Source organism: Anopheles maculipalpis, chromosome 3RL (genome assembly GCF_943734695.1).
Source record: "Anopheles maculipalpis chromosome 3RL, idAnoMacuDA_375_x, whole genome shotgun sequence".
Taxonomy (NCBI): Eukaryota; Metazoa; Arthropoda; class Insecta; order Diptera; family Culicidae; genus Anopheles; species Anopheles maculipalpis.
In genome coordinates this window covers 3,640,806-3,659,511 of record NC_064872.1, presented here as the reverse complement: position 1 = coordinate 3,659,511, position 18,706 = coordinate 3,640,806, and the positions used below count along the sequence as shown (strand labels likewise).

At 44.1% G+C, this 18,706-nt stretch overlaps 6 protein-coding genes across 7 annotated transcripts in view; 3 read left to right on the top strand and 3 right to left on the bottom strand.

Moving 5' to 3' along the window:
- Positions 1–18,706, top strand: part of LOC126563828 (nuclear pore complex protein Nup154) — a 505,032-nt gene that overhangs the window by 313,635 nt on the left and 172,691 nt on the right. The gene's annotated exons all lie outside the window — the stretch shown is intronic.
- Positions 1–18,706, bottom strand: part of LOC126564629 (protein sister of odd and bowel) — a 132,557-nt gene that overhangs the window by 6,227 nt on the left and 107,624 nt on the right. The window lies entirely within an intron of this gene.
- Positions 41–18,706, bottom strand: part of LOC126564095 (GATOR complex protein MIOS) — a 259,062-nt gene continuing 240,396 nt past the window's right edge. The window contains exons 2-6 of the mRNA XM_050221024.1: positions 2,772–2,907; positions 2,518–2,700; positions 2,312–2,452; positions 2,129–2,248; positions 41–2,060 (exon numbers count right to left, since the gene is read on the bottom strand). Coding sequence (XP_050076981.1) covers positions 64–2,060; positions 2,129–2,248; positions 2,312–2,452; positions 2,518–2,700; positions 2,772–2,898 — 2,568 coding nt within the window. The 5' untranslated portion in view covers positions 2,899–2,907 and the 3' untranslated portion in view covers positions 41–63. The remainder of the gene's footprint in view (positions 2,061–2,128; positions 2,249–2,311; positions 2,453–2,517; positions 2,701–2,771; positions 2,908–18,706) is intronic.
- Positions 4,026–6,882, top strand: LOC126564704 (endoplasmic reticulum junction formation protein lunapark-B). Its single transcript, XM_050221795.1, has 5 exons — positions 4,026–4,123; positions 5,024–5,253; positions 5,331–5,920; positions 5,982–6,236; positions 6,591–6,882. The coding sequence occupies exons 1-5, from the start codon at positions 4,097–4,099 to the stop codon at positions 6,806–6,808; spliced, it is 1,320 nt and encodes a 439-aa protein (XP_050077752.1). The 5' UTR covers positions 4,026–4,096; the 3' UTR covers positions 6,809–6,882.
- LOC126564238 (angiotensin-converting enzyme-like) lies at positions 7,656–10,032 on the bottom strand. Its single transcript, XM_050221227.1, has 5 exons — positions 9,930–10,032; positions 8,462–9,850; positions 8,111–8,394; positions 7,883–8,033; positions 7,656–7,814 (listed from the first exon to the last, which is right to left on the bottom strand). Exons 1-5 carry the CDS (start codon positions 10,005–10,007, stop codon positions 7,656–7,658), a joined length of 2,061 nt encoding a protein of 686 aa, XP_050077184.1. The 5' UTR covers positions 10,008–10,032.
- Positions 14,604–18,215, top strand: LOC126564962 (17-beta-hydroxysteroid dehydrogenase 13-like). Its single transcript, XM_050222093.1, has 4 exons — positions 14,604–15,203; positions 17,600–17,856; positions 17,937–18,050; positions 18,128–18,215. The coding sequence occupies exons 1-4, from the start codon at positions 14,619–14,621 to the stop codon at positions 18,207–18,209; spliced, it is 1,038 nt and encodes a 345-aa protein (XP_050078050.1). The 5' UTR covers positions 14,604–14,618; the 3' UTR covers positions 18,210–18,215.

The following is an 18,706-nucleotide window of genomic DNA, read 5'->3' as shown; positions in this document are numbered from 1 at the left end:
ACAAGAACACGAATCGTTGACAAGAGTTTTCCCGGAGCCCTAGAACAACGTGGACAGCTGGTGTCAGGAAACGCTATCCTTATCCCGTGGAAACTGTGGCATTGGCAGATCTTTGGCAAAGCATTTGCAGTTGCAAGACGTAACCGGACATTCCGTATTTTGGTTGAACCATTCCGTCAGATGTTCGGTGTGTCCTCCATGGCGGCAAGTTTGACACCAACTGAACCATTTCGAAAATGGTTTCGATTGCCATCCGATCTGACCGTGTATGGCTTGGCTCTGCGATATGGCACCCATCGTTGTGCCCATGTGCAGTAGACACAGTGCACAGCGAGGCAGTGGTTTACGACAATGCGGACAGGAGGATAGTTTGTGCATTGTGGTGGCATTTCCTCGCAATCGAGCATCCTCCTGAAGTGCCATCGAAACATTCTTGCCACAAAAGTTACAGAGCAGGAAAACGGACCTGGAGCTTCGGGGTGGTGATCGAATGCTACCAAGTGTAATGTCCAACTGGGACCTTTGCTCCCACAAGCCCCAAACATCCAACATATCCCGGTACGTTGCAATCCAGTACTGTACACGGTAATTCGACAGCAGCTCCGAAGTAAGAAACCTTGCCGCAATTAGAGCCACTGTTTGGACATCTTCCGTCCGATCTAGATGACTCTGCAGCAAGCTAATGCCATCGTTCGTTGCTCCCGTCAACAGCAACCCATTCAAATCTCCCGTTTCAATACAATTTGCCACCATACCCTTCGTGTACTCGGCAAGCTTCACATCGGACAAAAAATTGCAGGCAAACGCCATACGATCGCTAAGTGAAATTTGTGTTTCATTCGTGACCGTTTCGAACCCATCCTTTTCGTACGCTAGAAACGAAAACATACACCTCAGATACGGATCATCAATCTGGGTACGGGCCGCGCCGCACTGCTTTCGCCACAACTCGGAACGTTCGGCCGAAAATCCGGACAGTGCGATCGCTGCCACACGCAACAACGAGCTCGGATCTGATGCTTGATCAGCTCCGCGGCCCAAAATATCGATCGCCAGTCGTACACGGAAGTGAAAGCATGCCAACAGGGCAGCTCTGGTGTATTCCCGTTTAGCGCACAGTTCGTCCAGAAAGGCAGTGAATGAGGTTTCCTTCTCACGCTCAAAGGTCCAACCACAGAGCAGCTGAGCGATGTCACGCTGTTCGCTACGATACACAACCAACCCACTGCACATACTAAAATCGACCCATTTCGTGTTGACTGGCTCGGACTGTGACATTGGTGGACCTTCTAGGGCATTGCTTACGCCGAGAATCTCTTTCAATCCCTGCTTGTTATCTTCCTTTACCATGTGCCCTAGCATTCGCCATACCGATTGCAATCCATCGTTCTTTTCGACCAGATCACCATTTCTCTGGAGATCCGCCATTAGTCCATAGTTCTTCAAGGCCCTATGCTGCATTGTTTCAGCAATATCTTCCTCACTGCTATCGATGTTCCACTGGTTCAGTGAGTCGGTCGGCGTAGAGGAGCGAGTTGGCGTGGCAAATTGTCTTAAATCGTTACCATTGTTACCAAATAAATTATTGTTGTTATCCCAGGATACAGCCACCCGCTGGGGAATTCGGTAATCACATATATTCCCTACACTCGACAGTGCCAACATACGCTCTAAGTCATACGGATGCCAGGAAAGATACGCCATCGATGGTACACGGCTCGTCATCAGCATGCTAGCTGTCGTTTGAAATGGAGAAACAAACCTTTTTACCGAATGTGGTTCACCACCGTCCATCTCCGATCCGGGCCAATGTAAATCGATTAGATTTATCAGCGGTGAATCACGCTGAAGTGTCGACAGTACGGACGAACGTGTCGGGCACCAGGACAGTTGGCTTATGCTCTTCTGCATCTGTATTTGGCTGATCGGCTTTTCCAGTGAACGGAGATCCCACAGGTTGATAATGTTCTCGACATAACTTGCCAAATAGCGACCGTTTGGAGCAACACAGACACCATTTACGGTGCGTGTGTTTGCCACCGTTGTGATGACCGGATTTTCTGTAAAAAAGGAGCATATTTGATAAATGATTCCTAACGCGGTTTGCTTCTTAGCAATCAATACTTACGCCTTAAGTCCATCATCTTGATGTACTTGTGGCTCATGCCCGCTATCAGCACCTGTGGGAACGTTTTATCCCAACAGACAGAGTGAGCTGTTTCTGACAATCCGATCATATTTACGATCGCTGTTAAGAAAACAATACAACATTATTGATCTGTCTTTACAACAAAGACTCCACTGCCCTTACATGATTGATTTGGAACACCGCGTTCCGTGTCCCAGATTGTGATGCAATTATCCGACCTGTTACGGTCGTGTCCCATCGCTAGGAAATTCGGTTCCAGCTCGCTCCATGCGATACACGTACAGGCTCGTGATATTCTCGGTGCTGTAAACAATCAGATTACACTCATCAGACATGAATTCCTTGCTTCCGGATGTTAAGATACCTACTGAACTCGACATTGTTTTCGGTGACAAAGTTACATAATGCAACCTTCCCGTTCGGTAGGCCGGCAGCGAAATTGATCTCTCCGCCACCATGGTACGATGGTGCAACAGTACGCACGAACTGATAACGCGTCTCGAAAGCAATCAGTGTGGCAGTGGTTGATTTGGAGATGTCCAAATTGATGTCTGGAAAGGGAAGTGTGATTTGAAATTTGTTATAAAAGGTATCCGCTTCACACCGAGTTCTTTTAAATTACTTGATTTTTCACCATGATCTATGATGTCGTTTTTCACCTGATACAAATTGATTTCGGAACTAGCCGCGGTCAAAAATCGATCCGAGTACTTCGGGAACCAGTGCAACTCTACAACCGTTTGGGACATGTTGTTTCACTGGCGGTGCTCTAACACATTTACGTACAAATTTCCAACAACAACTCAGACAGCGATTCCTTTTGAGAAATTATTACACTTTTTAGGGAAAAGAATACAACACTTTCAGCTTATTTGTGAACAGTTTATTGTTGTTTTGGTTGTGTTTGTTTATGTTGCCTTTTTCCGACATTGCCCGCAATATTTTTGACAGTTTGACAGCGGGCTACCACATGGTCTCACTATTTGACAGTACGGTGTTTAAAAGCTTTGTTTTTTTATTTTGCTTATTGTTAGTAGTATCAACTTAAACACAGGAAAAAGTTGCACAACTTGTTTTATCAAAGAGTCACACATCATTCCTGCCCTATTTTTAATTATTTTGAATGCACATCAAGCAAGGTGATGTGCAATTATCTTGAAAATAATGTTATTCGACAAACTTGCTTGCATCTAACTGACTTTGCGTCTTCTTGCAAAAAATCAAAACATCTACGAGAGGAGCGAAAATAGTTTGAGCCACGTTAAAACGCGTAAACTACACTGTTGAGCAGGTAATGTACACCACGTTAACACACTGCTACGTATCTTTCCATAGGAGTCATTGTAAAGCGTGGTTCGTGAATTGAGAAGCGTTCAAGAAAGGTGCGGAAAAGCGACCGCGCGTCATTCGGCTTTGCCATTGAAGAAAGAAAGTTCAGTGACGCCTTGAGGCGGTGATGTAGGACTTTTAATTGAGTTCACATTTGCTTACCGAGCGACCTGTGGCCGAGCACCGGCCGTGTTTTCTGTGTTTTCATCCACATCCAATCCGGCGCCTATCTGTTGCACAAAGAATCGAAGTCGTTCAAGCGTTGGTTGTGCATCGTACGGTACAAGTGGTGGACCTTTTTAATCTATTTTTGGCCGAGAGTGTTCAATAGCTTGGTCAAAGCAGAAGAGAGCACATAGCAAAAAATCGGCCAAACGGCTTGATGAACATTTCATGGATTTTAAATTTAGCATTACCAACACGCTTGAAGGCCTTTTTCGCGCGTCGCTAAGATTTATACGAATGCTGTCCTTGTAAACTGGTTCTAACTTTTTTCGGTTTTTGGAATCTTTCCATCCTTACAGCGCGTGGACGAAAGCAAGGAACGTATTCGCATCAGTCGAGCGGTCAAGTCAACGCGTTCGTCATACCGGTCCCACTTTCCCTAGCAATTGCACGATGGGGGTCATTATATCCAGATTTCGGGTAGGTATTTCTTTCACGTTAATAATCTTTGAATGGGACAAGAGAAAAGCTGCAAATGCATCGCTATGGTGGTGGCTTACCGGGAAAGCGATGACGCACGCGATTTGGTGGTATCATAGCAAAAGGGTTCGCGATAAGCAACGACCGACAACGTGCTGTAGTTAATCCGATTTAGTGATTACAATCCTTCTGATAGACGAAATGGATAATAGAAAGATTCTCCATTGCCGGCAATGTTTTTGTTTATTGCCATTCGGAGTTTTCACTTTTAAGCGCTACTATTAGTTTACAACCCGCCGTTAAGGTGGCCGTTAAAAGGTGAAGATTATGTTCCGGAACGTAGCTTCAATGTACCTTTCTGGTGCGTAAGGGAGCAAAAAACACGTTACGTAAAATTAATGGCAAAGGTCACTTTACTTGGCTAATCAAATGACGATGATAAAGCCGGACCGTTGTTGCACAATGGCATCGGACAGAGGGGGGTGCGTTAATTAATTTGCCACACATAGTGGTCCAAAGAAGAAAAGCAAAAGTGTACAGAAAATGAAATCGTTGAACAATTTCGTAGAACGTAAATGCGGCTTTCAGCGCTTAGATGCATGTTATAAATATTGAATGCGGCCGTCAATTGGCCTAAAGACGTTCACGCGATAGCTAGTAGACGTTCGAAAATTGCTGAAAAAATTGCGAAAAATAGGAAGCAAAACACGACAGATTGGAACTGCAATATTTTACACTCGACAACCCACCCGAAAGCGGTGCGTTAATAAGTGCCCAGAGCCGTATGATGCCTTCTCGTGCTCATCGAAGCATGTGCAGCTGTTTTAAACGCCACCCAAACGGGGCCCACAACTTTTACCATTCGTTTTTGTTTATTTTCGCTTCGGACTTGCCGTTTAGAAAGAGAAAAGCACTTACCAGAAATTGGAAGAACTGGAGGAAAAAATTAAAAGTCTCGAAGCCTACACAATCAGCACCCAGGAGCGGCGGAAACGTTTCGTTGGCCGGTTTCTAGTTACCTCGATCGTGCTGTACATCGTTGGATCGTTGATCTTTTACTTCATATTTTTCCCACCAACGTGGAACGAACGGATCGTCTACTCCGTTCCACTGCTCATCTGTCCTATACTGTAAGTAGACAAAATAAGCCTCCGCATCACACCCAATCGAGCTTAAAATTCTGACACAATTTCCCTCGCCGTTGCAGCATTTTCGTCCTAAAACGGGTGCTAGCATGGCATTACGAACGAAAGCTACGCCTAAACGCGAACAAGCTGAAGGATCTTCGCACCGACAAGAAAAAAATCCTGGAAAATGTGATGGAAAAGGAAACGTACAAAGTGGCGGTAGAAATTTTAGACAAATTCGGTGAAAAATCGCACCGAATTCAAACGCAAGCGTTTAACGCATCCCTTACACCACTGCGTGCCCCAAAACCGATGCCCGTCGGTCAACCGGCCCCGCGCATGCCGACACCAAACGTGCCCCAACGGCAGATATCTCCTCCCTCGATGGCGGTACATGCAGCGACACCAATGACACCCCAAATGCGACCATCCGGTCCCATCCACACACCACAAACGGCACCAGGGCTGATGATAAGGCCAATGCCGCAATATCACCAGCAAAGCCCAATGTTCGGTGCGCGGATGAATAATTCGGCGTACAGAAGAACTCCGTTCCCGATCATCAACCAAAGCGAGAAGGGCGTGTTAGAGAAGATGGTCGATTATTTGGTGGGCGATGGACCGACTAATCGGTTTGCGATGATTTGCGGCGAATGTTGCATGCATAACGGTATGATTCTTTAACCTCATGGGAGGCTTAAAAGATTATTAAACTGAATTTTTTGTTACAGGAATGGTTCTTAAGGAAGAGTACGAATACACTGCTTTCCGGTGTGCTTTTTGTAATGCATTGAATCCGTCGAAAAAGCAACGCCCTGTCGCACCACTACTCCCCTACGAACAGAACCAGCTTGACAGACTTTCCCAAAAGTCCGACACAAGCCCCGAATCGGAAGGGGATGAAGATGGGGAAGAGGAACGTTCCTCCGCTGGGTCGTCGCAATCTGGCGAACCACGAAGCCCGGGCGTTGGAGAGGAAGAACCATGTGAGTAGAAATGGGAAAGCGATTTGATTGTCCAGTGTAGTAGAATAGGGATAGGGAAGCTAGTGATTGCGCATTCGGAATCGGTTCTGATTCTGATTCCGTTTTCGGAATAATTTCTGTTTCCGGAACAAGTTTCGGAAACGAATCTGAAACCTAATTTCGGAACCTATTCTGGAACCGATTTCGGAACCAATGCAGAAACCAATTCCGTAACCATTTTCGCAAAAGATTCCGGAAATTATGGAGTGCTCCGGAATCGATTCTAACCAAAACAGCATTTTGGTCGTCATGTCACGAATCAAATCCAACCTCATAATTAAATTTCTTTCTTTATTTGTCCTCCTTATCCCACAGTTGAGCCAGAGCAGGATGTTAAGGAAGAAGAGATGCTGCGCAACATTGCAAACAGTGAAGCAGCAGAAAAATCGTCCGACGTCGCCGCAACCGCAGACGATGGTGTTGAAGAATCGACCCCAAACGACGACGCCAGAGGGACGACAGCGGCCAGCAACCCCGACCGTACCGAAGTGCCAAGTAGACCGGAAACCGTGGGGTCGAAAAAAGTGGACTGAACCTATTTTATTACTTTCTCAGATCAAATTGTTGCGCGGATTTGTTTTTCCTCTCTTTTTCTACACATATTGATCTAAATGTTTCGCCCTCTCTATAACATTTTATCTTACATCCCTTCAAGCTGACAATGATTGCACGCGGCAGTCGGCGAACACGAGATTAGATTTCACAATATACTAGCTTTTCCATTAATGAACAACAACAAAAAAATACACGACGGTTGGCTGTGACCGTGTAACAATCTTGCATTTAGGGACAAACCACTGCACTGCACCACCCAAGCACCCAAGGAAAAAGAAAGTTTCACTAGTCAAAAATTATTTATAAAAAAACGCATCTTTGGAGCAAAAAACCTACAACCGATCGGTGATCATTTATGAGTGAAAGTAGAATAATCGGTAACAATTGTAAGTGAAACTCTTTGCCAACGCTATAGAACGTGCCTAACGTAGTGGAAGTGTGGTAGTAATGTGAATTTGAATCAATATTTACAGCATTTTGTTTTTGTTCCGTTTTTTTTGGGGAGGAAGGAAAGCGTACAATGTGGCCAGTCGTTGCATGTGTGGGAATGAACGTGAGTGTGCAGAAGCTGTAGGTAAAATTGTTAGCTTAAATTAATAGGAAAAAGGATGGGCTCGTTTGTTGATCTTTGTACGCTCTTGTTGTAATTATAGTACTTAGCGTAAGGCCTTGCAATAAAAAAGAAGAAATAACTTGAATTTTGCTCTAAAACCATCTTTGGTGTCATCCAGAAAGAAAAGAAAAAAGAGAAAACTTAAGCGCTTTTGAAATGAATATTATTTACAATTTATTCTACAATCAATTACAACAAGTATTAGTGACACTTTATGTTACCATACTAATATGTAAAGCAAATCGCCAAATTGTAAATCCTGCCAACAGGCTAAGTAATGCAATGTTTGGCGTTTTGACGGTCTGTCCATTTCTTCCCAATAAAGGCTGGAAGAGCGCAACATCTTCCATCGTTGAGCTCCAGCCTATAATCTGGAAAGAAAGAAGGTCCAAATTTTAGTCTGTAGTTAGTAGCATCTCTTATCATTCTAATGCCTTACCTGCTCTTCACGATTTTGAACCTCAAGCCATGCTTCTAGTGGTCGGAAAAACTCCAACAGTGGATCAACGGAAATACGGGAAGTTTTGCCACGCGTAAGCAGCTTGATCAACTGTGCTGATGATAAGGATGCGCCTTGTTGCATGACGTCACTGCTCGAATCAATAAGAAAGGACACCACTTGACTTCATCCCAAAAAAAAACTCCACCAAAAATCTCTTAGCATTACCTTAAAATCCGACCAGCTTCACGCGATCGATAGATGTCACATGTATGCAGTGGACCGTAATGTTGTGCCGCCTGACACAGCTCGGAATAGATCTGAAACTGAAGCACCGTGGCCACAAAGTATTTGATGTAATCCTGGTCCGATATTACGTGGTATTTAGCGCCGGCATCGAAATGTTCGAAACCTCGACCTGTTGGAGGAATCACTCCTTGGTAGCGAAGACGTAATTCCCACCAGCGTGCATTCATCCCTACTGGGCCCTTCTCGAAAACGTACCAACGCCACTGGAAAATAAGACCCATTGTTAATCATCGCAAGCAGATTTAATAGGAATCCCATCCAATTCCATACCTTTTCCAGTGCCAAACTGAACGCCATGAACGGTAGCTTATCCAGCGCCAAGTTTAGCAGATATTCGATGTTAACGATCGAATTTCCATTCGTAACCGTTACTGGACTGTTCAACAGACCGATCTTCTGAAGATGAGCCGGACCACCAACACTCAACGTAATAGCATTAGCCAGTGCTTCATGAAACGCCGGATTAGGACCCTCCCGATACAAGAACGGTTGATTCGCGTACTGCATGTAGTACTGAATGTGAGTCATCTCGTGATGCGCCCCAATGAAATCGTCCAGCGTAACCTGCGTGCACTGTTTGATGCGAAAGTCCACCTTATTGCAAAAATCCCACGCAGAAGCACTGCACTGTTGGCCGTCGGGAGTTTTCTGGAGCACCGAGTTGCGCCAGAATTCCGGTGCCATCGGCGAAAGTCCAATGGAGGTGAAGAATTCTTCGGCCGTTTGAAATATCTTCATCGGTGTGTAACCTTGCCGGACCATCTCACCGGATACGTCCGGTGTTTCGGGAGAACCTGGCTTAATGATGTCGATTATATGGCGCCAATTTTGGGCCCACATATTACCGAGCAAATGGGCCGGTAGTGGACCATCCCGTCGGACCACGTGCTCTCCGTAGTGACGAACCAGTCCCTTTCTTACGTACGTAAACAACTGCTTGTACAGTGGTTGCAACTGACCCCAAAGATCGTTCACAGTGAAGAAAAAGTCACCATCCTCGTACACCGAACGCATCTGCTCACCTGCATCGTGAAACCCGTGCTGTTCCGCTGCCTGGTTCGCTAGGTTGAGGTAACGCATGAAAGTATTTTTCACCGGAGGTCCTGTCTTTTCCCTCCACGCTACCCAGTAGTATCGGAGCTCCGGTTCTGATCGGCTCGTCTCCATGATGCGCATCAAATCGGGACTAATCTTTAGATCACAGTACCCGGTAAAGGCTGACACGTAGTTCGAACTCGGATATCCAGCACCAGCCGCAGACGAGAAAGTCCCCAAATCGGTAGCTTCCGATCCGACCCGTCGAAAAGGACAAACTTTAGCTCCGTTGTAGTTGTCCTTCAGTAGCATCAGTACATGCTGCAGTTCCGCATACTTGCCATCACCTAAACCACATCGGCCCTGCTGCACAATCCGTCCCAGCTGACGCCGTATGCTGGTATCAGCGATGCGTGACGAGTCGAACGACACTGCCCTGCGCCAACTGATACATTCCAACTTCGACGCTAGGTTATGCTGTTCACGCATGCGGCGCTTGTTAAATTCCGTCCCATTGGTTGAGAAGCGCCATTCCGCATTTGCTACACGATTGCACATTTCAGCTGCTTCACGATCAAACTCACGCAAAAACTGAATCGCCTCTGACAGGTTATCATTGCTCGTCTGCAAATGTGGAATTGGATAAGGAAAAGCTTGCTCAAAATCTACCCTAACAGATGCTGATGGTATTCCTTTCCTTTACCTCTGTGTAACGAAGATCACTGATCTGACCGCTCACGAGCACTCCAAGCAGGGTCCAGCAGAACCAAACACGCACCATGATTTATACGGCGATCTTACGCCACCGAAGCACGCATCACTGACTAACAACACCGCTCAAAGTATCAATCCACACCCCAAATAATGCACCAAATATTTTCTTCTTCTGTATGCTTTTTTAGACGGCACCACTATTCCGTAGATGTGAAGAAGACCCCTCCTAAACCTGAACCACTTCTAGAGCGAGTTGTGCACTACCTCGATCGTCCAAATCCATCACAATACTGGTGGCCACAGAATCACGTCGTCAAGCGGTAAGTCGTAAGCTTTACAACTAGTAGAAGTGATTCTCTCGTGATTACCCCCTCGCAACACGCTACCCCGGACTTGAGGGGCCACTTCCTGGATTTCCCTGCTTACGATGAGGCACATTTGATTACAAACTTAGATGATTGTTTCGGAAGTTACACACCGTGACGGTACCGTACCGGGCGAAAGAAAGATAGATCGTGTGCAACAGAGAAAAGCCAGCTGATGCGTACGATCTTCCCTACAACCCAGCCCGGTTGTTGGTGTTGGAACCGTTTTTCCTTCCCCCAAAAAAAAAACTTATGTTTTTCTATGTCAGCACAAGATTAGTCATTGCCAACCAAATTTCGCGAGAGTTACGCGTGCGTGCTTTCACCAAAGGTTTGCTAGAATATTTATTTGTCTAGTTAAGCAAACTCTTAAGCAAGAATAGAACTTTGTAAAGCGGTATTTGATTTGTGCTCTCTTTACCGGTCTGTCCCTAAATAACTGTGTCTCTCCACACAAAGTACAGACTACGTACAGTTGGAATAGAGCTTTTCGCGTGGTTCCACACCAGAAAACGCAATTCTAGCTTTACCAAGCGGTAACAGTTGTTGACGCAGTGCTAGAGGTAGTTAGAATTGGCCCTCTGAAGAAAAGGGGGAAATTGTTTGGGAAAATTAACATACGACAAAGAGCATTCGAACTTCAAGAAATCATTCCGAAGTAAAAGTGTTTGTCAGAGTCCTGCCTGGTACACAAGATTCCCATTATTCTTTTCGCCAGCACATTAAGGAAGAACAATAAATTCAAGTTGAGATTTGAGACTTGTAATCCGCAAAAAAGTATAGCATTGTATCGCGATGTGACATTAACCACATGGAATGGGGACCCTTAGCAGGCAGCGACGAAGACTAATCGGGTAGCGTCTCCATATATCCGCAGTTATCCACGTACCACGTACCGGTTAATCTCCATCTTCGCGAACAATGGATCAATTAGAGGTCGGCTTGCGCTTGCTTGCGCCTTCCACCAATCTATGCCAGCTATCTGGTTGGTGACATCTTACGCTATTGACCTCATAAGTTATCATTTTTGTGTCATTCGGAACGCTTCACCGCGTTCGTCTCTGGTGCTACTCTAATGGTGCTGGTGGTGTATTTATTTCGCTTTCCGGTGTCGTGATCTAAGGGTAACGTCGGGTTTAAGGTAGCTACCTTCAAGGGAAACCGTGTCGGGTAATGAGACTTAACACTCTTGCTCTTGGGTGCTCAATAGTAAAAGCAGTAGAAGTAGTAGTAGTAGTAGTAGTAGTAGTAGTAGTAACAGGAGAAGAACACTGATGAATAGTCATTCATAGTTGGTTAGAGACCACCTTGCGGAATGGTTCTGTCACGATCGATTCTATAAAAGTTTAGTCATTTCAAGCCAGTTTGATACTTATTACTATATTTACCACTTGTTTTATTTATTTTTTGGTTATTTTTGGTGTCTTACATGTTGTGGTCTTACATGTGCATGATATTTTCTACATTTATTTTCCGCTCGTGAAAACAATAAAATAGAGTTGATAATAAATCGAAGAAAATGTGCAGTCTTCTTGTTGCTTTTTAAGATCAAATTGTTGTTCAAAATTGTGTTTAAAACCGTATAGCCCTCTTATACAAAATCCAAACACGTGCCAGACAACATATCACGTGCTGTAAAAAGAAACTTTCACAAATAGTATCTTTTTATAGCATTAAGCTCGATCGAAGCACTACTGCTACCGAGCAATCCAGCAATGAGCAACGGGAAAGCATGTGATAATAGTTCATCATCGCTGTGTTTACAACACCCAATAAATAAACTATTACACATTCCCCCACATCGCAACAAATATTTGGCCAATTACATCTATTTAAGCATGACGCCAAATAATAGTGCGTTGTCTTGGTAAACAAGCAACAGATCATATTTGTTGAAATCATGCTCAGACCGAGGGACAAATAATGAAAAAAGCCCGTCGTGAGCTAACAAGCATAAGGACCGCATCGAAAGAAAGAAAAAACGAGAGGTTGATGCTAATTATTTTAGGTTGATGATCGTACGAGATTTGACGAGAGAATCCCCCGACAAGGTTTTGCCCATGACTGTGAACTTCAGCTACCTTGCGGACGGCTGGGTGAAGAAGAGAAAACGGCTGATCCAAACAAATAGTGCCACTGCCCACTTGCCTAAATCTGTAACGGATGTGACGGGGAGGGAGGGAGAGAGATAGTAAGGGAGGACATCGTGTGCCGCCGTGTTTGGGTTCCAAATGTACGTCATAGACATTGTTTAATGGTTGAAGTAGTTGAAGCCGTTGGCCCACAATACTGACCCAAACGGCTAGTTAAACGGTGCCGTGTTTTGAGATCTCGATTATGCAAATATTGATTTTTGGTTCAAAAAATTGGAGGACGACTTTTAGTATTGGGGAATGCGTTGAAAACGGATGTGTATAATAGCGCTACACTAGTAGTACTGGATGTGCTCGGCCAAACTTTGGGGTTTTGTTCAATACTCTGGAGCAAGAGTTGATGCCTTTCAATGTAGATTTCGGAGCTGATGGAAACGCGGGATTACAATCGGTAATTTTCATGCTAGAAGAGCTTTCATAGAGGAATAGAATTATTATCGATATGCTAATATCAAGCAAAGAAAGCGATAGTTCGACCCAGGTCTAACGAAACGTTTGTTCCGATGATTCGTAGAAGGAACTCCTCATCTACATAAAAGCTTTTTATAGCTCACCTAGCTCCGAGTGGGGACGGGTTGTTGAACTGAAAATATTCTATCCCCAAGGTCAATACTGCTTCGCGACAATGCCAGGCAGAATCCCTAATAGGACGAGCCTTAAAAATCGCGCTCCCAAAAATTCGACTCTAGATACTCCTCCAGCATCCAGCGTGCTCTCCAGAACTAGCACCTGGAGATCTATGATTATTACTAAATAAAACTGGCCAGACAACTTTTTCGGACGATTTTTTTTTTTTTTTTTTTGCATAATCTCTCTCGTGTGGCTGAGGTCATAAAACTCACTAGCGAATGCATAAAATATTCATTTATTTAAATGATCATTGATTTGAATGGAATAAAAGACAGCATTGGATAAACTACAAGAGCTTTTCGCTTTCTTGTAGTAAATTCAGTTGTTTACAAAATTTATTTTTCGTACTGAGTTTAGTAATTTGTGGGACGCCAGTTTTTACATGACAGTGAGTGTTGACTTTTCAGCTACGTAACATCAGCAAGTCTAGTAAACCATTCGAAGACAGGTGTGCCATAGCAGGTCGTTAAGCCAAGAAGAAAATGCTGAAGTAATTATATAACTTTTTGCCTCATTTTCTACTCAAATTTATTAAGCATTTAAGCATAATGAATAAAAAAATTGCATCTAAATACAATATTTTCAAATGTATGTTTATGGTGATATGTGTGACTCTGGACGTACACGCGATGCATGTAAGCGTTTGCTCACCATCAAAAGGCAATGATTGGTGTTAATTTCATCCCGCCAAACGTTCTTCTACTACTAACGCTGTTTGCTTGGACGAGGGTGAGGTCTATGGCTGCGCAGGGTGTCAACAAGACGCGTCGAGTCATCTGCTCAATCCACAGTACAAGAACCGTAACCAATAATTCAAGATGCTCATTGTAAAAAAAAACATACTGAGAGAGCGAGTTAGAGAAGACGAGAGAACAAAAAAAGGGCACAAAAACACTAGGGAAACAAAACAAAACCGGCTACGCGACTGGCCGTTGTTTGCACATTTGCTGATGATTGTGTCCGTACGTCATCAGCACAGATCACTTGTGCATAGATGGTGTCGCCGTAAACCACAAAAAAATAGAAAAAATTACGTTACGGTGGAAAGCATGGTGTGGTCACACAAACGGAAGTGATTTTGGGGATGAGACTGCCTTCAAACGCACTATGGGACACTACAGAGGTCTCGTAATTAGACGGATTAGTAGCTTCTGCCTTATACTAATAAAATTATAGCAGTTATATTCATTTTGCCATGCTACGTTTTATAGCAAACGAAGCTCCAATACAATTTTCGCCTGCTAAAAAAAGTGAATAAATTATTGCATTATCTCCACATTCGCAATTTGAGATGCGCTGTTAAACTGAAATCTAAATAACGTTAAAATTAATTAAAAATGTCTACCACCAACAGTCTCGCTCCAGCGCGTCTCATAGTGCCCTCTCGATCTACAGCGGTGCGATCCTCCCTCCTCTGCGCTCACAATCGGACAGCCTCTTGACGGAACCTCAGTCAGGTTGAACTGTCCGCAAGCAGCCGACATCAGGCGCAGTCTTTCCCTGGAACCCGTGGCTATCGCGTCGCGCACCATGAGCTCGTCAACCAACAGCGATCCTTCCTCCTGCGTTGATCCCAGCCGGCTGCAAGAAGCCACCGATGGATCAACGTCACCGTCCCACGTCCGGTTTGTGATAGCGCTCGAGCCACTGCTTACGGTGCTCTCGATCGTAATCGATCTGGTGAAAGTGATTCTGCTCGGTGTACCGTTACTGGTCCGTGAAATCTATTCCATGTTTGTACCGCGACCGCAGAAAGACGTCCGGGGACAGGTGGCACTCATAACTGGGGGTGGTAATGGGTTGGGACGTGCGATGGCACAACTGTTGGCGGCACGCGGCTGCCATCTGGTGCTGGTGGACATTGATCTGGCGGCAGCGGAGCGAACGGCCGACGAGCTGAAGCACCAGTACGGCGTGTCCACTCGGGCGTACCGGGTGGATGTGTCCCAGTACGAGCAGTGCCGTCAGTTGGCGGAGAGTGTAGAACGGGACGGAGCTGGGCCGGTGGACATTCTCATCAACAACGCTGGACTGATCATGTTTGCCTTCGTCAACGATTCGGACGTGGAGCGTGCGAACAGCGTGGTCGACGTCAACATGAAGTCGCATATATGGGTAAGCTTCGTAGTGGCACCTGTCTCAAGGTCAAGGGTGCTTCCATTCATGAAGCATCCTAGCGTCTTCGCTACCGGTTGAATGCATCCAGTAAGCTTCCGAATCGCTTCACGAGCGCTTCATCTTCGTCACGTTAAGAGGAAGTTTGTGGAGAAGATTGTGGCATTACCCCCGTGACCGTTAGAGGTGTGTCGTGTGTGGTTCCCGTGTGTGTGTGAGTGTAGATGTGCTTGTGAGTGAAGATTGTTGTAAATTTAAATGACCACATGCTTAGCATAATCGCGATGTTTGTGTTGGGGTGCGCTGCCGAGACACCGATCGATGGAACTGCATCTCTTAACGGCTTCGATCAGCTGTGAGCGAACTACTGATACCATAAATAGTTTGATTCGGTAATCGAGATGGGCTAGATTAGATGGGGGAACATATTTACGGCCCTTTGTGTAATCAAGGAATGCTCGTTGGTGATCGTAAAAAAAAATGTCAATAATCATCCAATTTATATTCCACGACATAAACCACCCGGTTGATAGGGGAAGAAAAACCTTTCGCCCCAAAAAAACTGTCACCCTAAAACTAATTTATGTCGAATCAAACGCCATAACCTTACCCGGCGACACGTGAAACAGTCGTTTGGTGCATTGCGTAAATATAGCGAACAGGTTTGCTTTAATAAAAAAAATGGTTATTTAGAAAATCTGCCCAAAAAATATTTGTGAAACATAACTTGATCGAGGGTAAAAGTTGAACCCGGTTCGATTATGTCGTAATGTTTGTGACACGCAATGGAAGGAAATGATTTCAGGTATTAATGGTTTTTTTTTTTTGCTTGTCAGATGATGGCCCAAAAGCCGTCTGTTTTTGCCCATTCATGATGCTGATTGAAACTGCGTCCCCCATTTGTTGCTTTCGGCCCCTGAAATTAGCTAAGCTTTTGCGAAAGGGGCGCAGACACACGTTTTAGCGGTCAAATAGCGAATCAAGCGATCGAAGCTTTTGCTACGATCATGTTGTTTAATCATGCACGTGCGTGAACGAATATCCCTATCAAGGTTGAGGCTAAGGTTTGAGAAATTCTCCCAACCATGGCACAACCTTAATGCTTGCAGAAGGTAGAAGAGAACATAAATAAAAAAGAGACCAGACGAAAATTATGTAAACGAAGTGGAGAGGATCAATCTTTACGTTATGCTCTCGGCTTGGCTTATGCTTATGGAAGAAGGAAGCATGCACTTAAGGCGATCGTCGAACAACACTCACGGCCGTTACAGATATGAGGTGTTTGCTTTTGAGGATGCTTCAACTTAAAATAACTTTTAATGATCTTCTCGCGCTTTTCGCGACTCTTGAAGAGTGTACAAAAAATGGTTCAAAAATAATGCCAAAGGTAAACAAGACTTGTTTTAGGGGACGCCGATAGAATTTTTCGTTTGTTCGATAACATGTTTTCGTTCGCGTCGATCAAATGCTACTTGCGCTGCTATGTAATTTGATTGTTTTGTTTTGTCATTATTGCTAATAAGTGTTTTTCGCCAATGGATGAGTTGAAAATCTGTCACTCAAAGCCATGAGGTATGTTCTGTGGCTGAATGGCCGAATGACGCCTTTTTGCCTGGATGCATTGTATTGATCGATATATCGATTTCGATAAGTGATTGTCGTAGAACAATTTAAAAGGCAGATTTTTTAGAAAGTAATCGATATGATGATCAGTTGGGGGGTCACAGGGACATCCCATCCGGATGGTTCTCACGTAGTGAGGACTACTACTGGCTATCCAACAACGTGGTATAAACAAGTCTAGTAAGCTATTTGGATGGCCGGCGTAACCTAGAAGGTCGTTAAGCCAAGAAAAAACCGCACAGTTGGTTAAGGTCTGCACTAATAGGTTCTTCATCATCAAAGTAAAGTTTTAAAACTATGAATCTATTCTAATTATAGCAGACGAATTCATCAAAGTACAATCATGATGATTGAGTCAAAAAAAAAACCTGTTTATTTTGGTGCCTGACGCACACCCAAATATGCATTTAATAGTCGGCTTACTGTTGCGTAAACAAAAAAGAAAAATATGTTTGCAATTTCAATGCCGCGGTGGCTAGTGCAAAAATTTACATTTTTTCCCCTCCAAAAGTCACGATACAATATACGACCATTAATCATAATTTTGCAGTTATCTCCGTATCTCCGAATTTCGAACCCACGTGACATGCTGCGGAAGGCGTAGTGCTAAAAAACACAACAGAAACAAAATAACAAAACGATGAACTTTAAAACATTACTTGCAGAGTTTGACAAATTTCGTGAAATTCCCAAAATTTGTAGAAAAAAATGTATTTTTTACTGATGATTAATTGAGTAAATGATCACCATATTTCTCTCCTTCTTGGCAATAGATGACGAAAGTGTTTTTGGACGGGATGATCAAACGCAAACGTGGCCATATCATCGGCATATCTTCAATGTCCGGCATGTACGCCTTTCCGTGGGGCGTCGTGTACTCGGCAACGAAGTTTGCCGTGTCCGGTTTCATGGCCTCCCTGACGGAGCAGCTTCGCATCCAGGGCATTTCGAAGAGCGTCCGAACTACCTGCGTCAATCCGTACTACGTGACGACACGTAAGGATGTGGTTGAATTCCTGCAGAAGCCACGGTACGCCATTACACAACATCATGCACAGTAGTAGAGCCGTTCAGTACAAATTGCGCCTTTGCTCGTTCGTTCCATTCTAGATTTGCTCCCCTGACGGTCGATCAGGCGGCACGGGAGATCGTTAAAGGCATCTTAAGGGAAGACATTGTGGTGACGATACCACGAATGTTTGGTGTATTTACTCGGTTCATGCTGTAAGTATGATGAAGTTTATCGATAGCGACGTCTCGAAGGGGACTGTAATTGAGCAACTTGTTCTTGTTCGTTGTAGATTCTTCCCAGTGCCAGTACAGCAGCTCGTTCGAGATTATTTAATCCGCGAATATGAGCTAAACAATAACTTACACACGTAGACCGATATGCAAGGCAGCACGATGCACACTAGAAGGATGCAGCTTAATGTTAGTACACGAAGTACATCGATACTCATGGGAGAAGAATGTCGTGTGGTTTAATACCTGACTAGTATTTGAAATTTCTTATACAACATAAGAGTTAGCTAATAAAATCAACTACGGGGAATGTGTAAAAACAAACAACTTTCTTGTAATATTCTTAAATTATAGTGACTGATCGATTATAATAGACATTGTCCTAAAGATTGTTTAATTTCAAACACGTTAAAGAAGTTTGGTAACTACAGAACAGGGGTGTACAACACGAGAAAGCTTGAGATCACTAAAGACAGGTGTGTAAAAATGAAACCGATCTTTGACTTGTTGATGCTGTAGGAAAGCAGTTGAGCAATGGAATCATATTCCACAAAATGAATTGATAGATTATCATAAATAATTTGTTAAACAAAGTTGTTTATTAAATCATCTACATTCGCTTTTTAAATTTAATTTAA

Excerpts from the sequence above, each read along its gene's own strand:
- LOC126564962 (XM_050222093.1), top strand. The coding sequence starts at position 14,619 with ATGAGCTCGTCAACCAACAGCGATCCTTCCTCCTGCGTTGATCCCAGC. Across the intron at positions 17,857-17,936 it reads GAATTCCTGCAGAAGCCACG|ATTTGCTCCCCTGACGGTCG; the intron begins GTACGCCATTAC and ends GTTCCATTCTAG. Across the intron at positions 18,051-18,127 it reads GTATTTACTCGGTTCATGCT|ATTCTTCCCAGTGCCAGTAC; the intron begins GTAAGTATGATG and ends TGTTCGTTGTAG.
- LOC126564238 (XM_050221227.1), bottom strand. The coding sequence starts at position 10,007 with ATGGTGCGTGTTTGGTTCTGCTGGACCCTGCTTGGAGTGCTCGTGAGC. Across the intron at positions 9,851-9,929 it reads GTGATCTTCGTTACACAGAG|ACGAGCAATGATAACCTGTC; the intron begins GTAAAGGAAAGG and ends CCACATTTGCAG. Across the intron at positions 8,395-8,461 it reads TCAGTTTGGCACTGGAAAAG|TGGCGTTGGTACGTTTTCGA; the intron begins GTATGGAATTGG and ends CTTATTTTCCAG.
- LOC126564704 (XM_050221795.1), top strand. The coding sequence starts at position 4,097 with ATGGGGGTCATTATATCCAGATTTCGG. Across the intron at positions 4,124-5,023 it reads TCATTATATCCAGATTTCGG|AAAGAGAAAAGCACTTACCA; the intron begins GTAGGTATTTCT and ends CTTGCCGTTTAG. Across the intron at positions 6,237-6,590 it reads CGTTGGAGAGGAAGAACCAT|TTGAGCCAGAGCAGGATGTT; the intron begins GTGAGTAGAAAT and ends CTTATCCCACAG.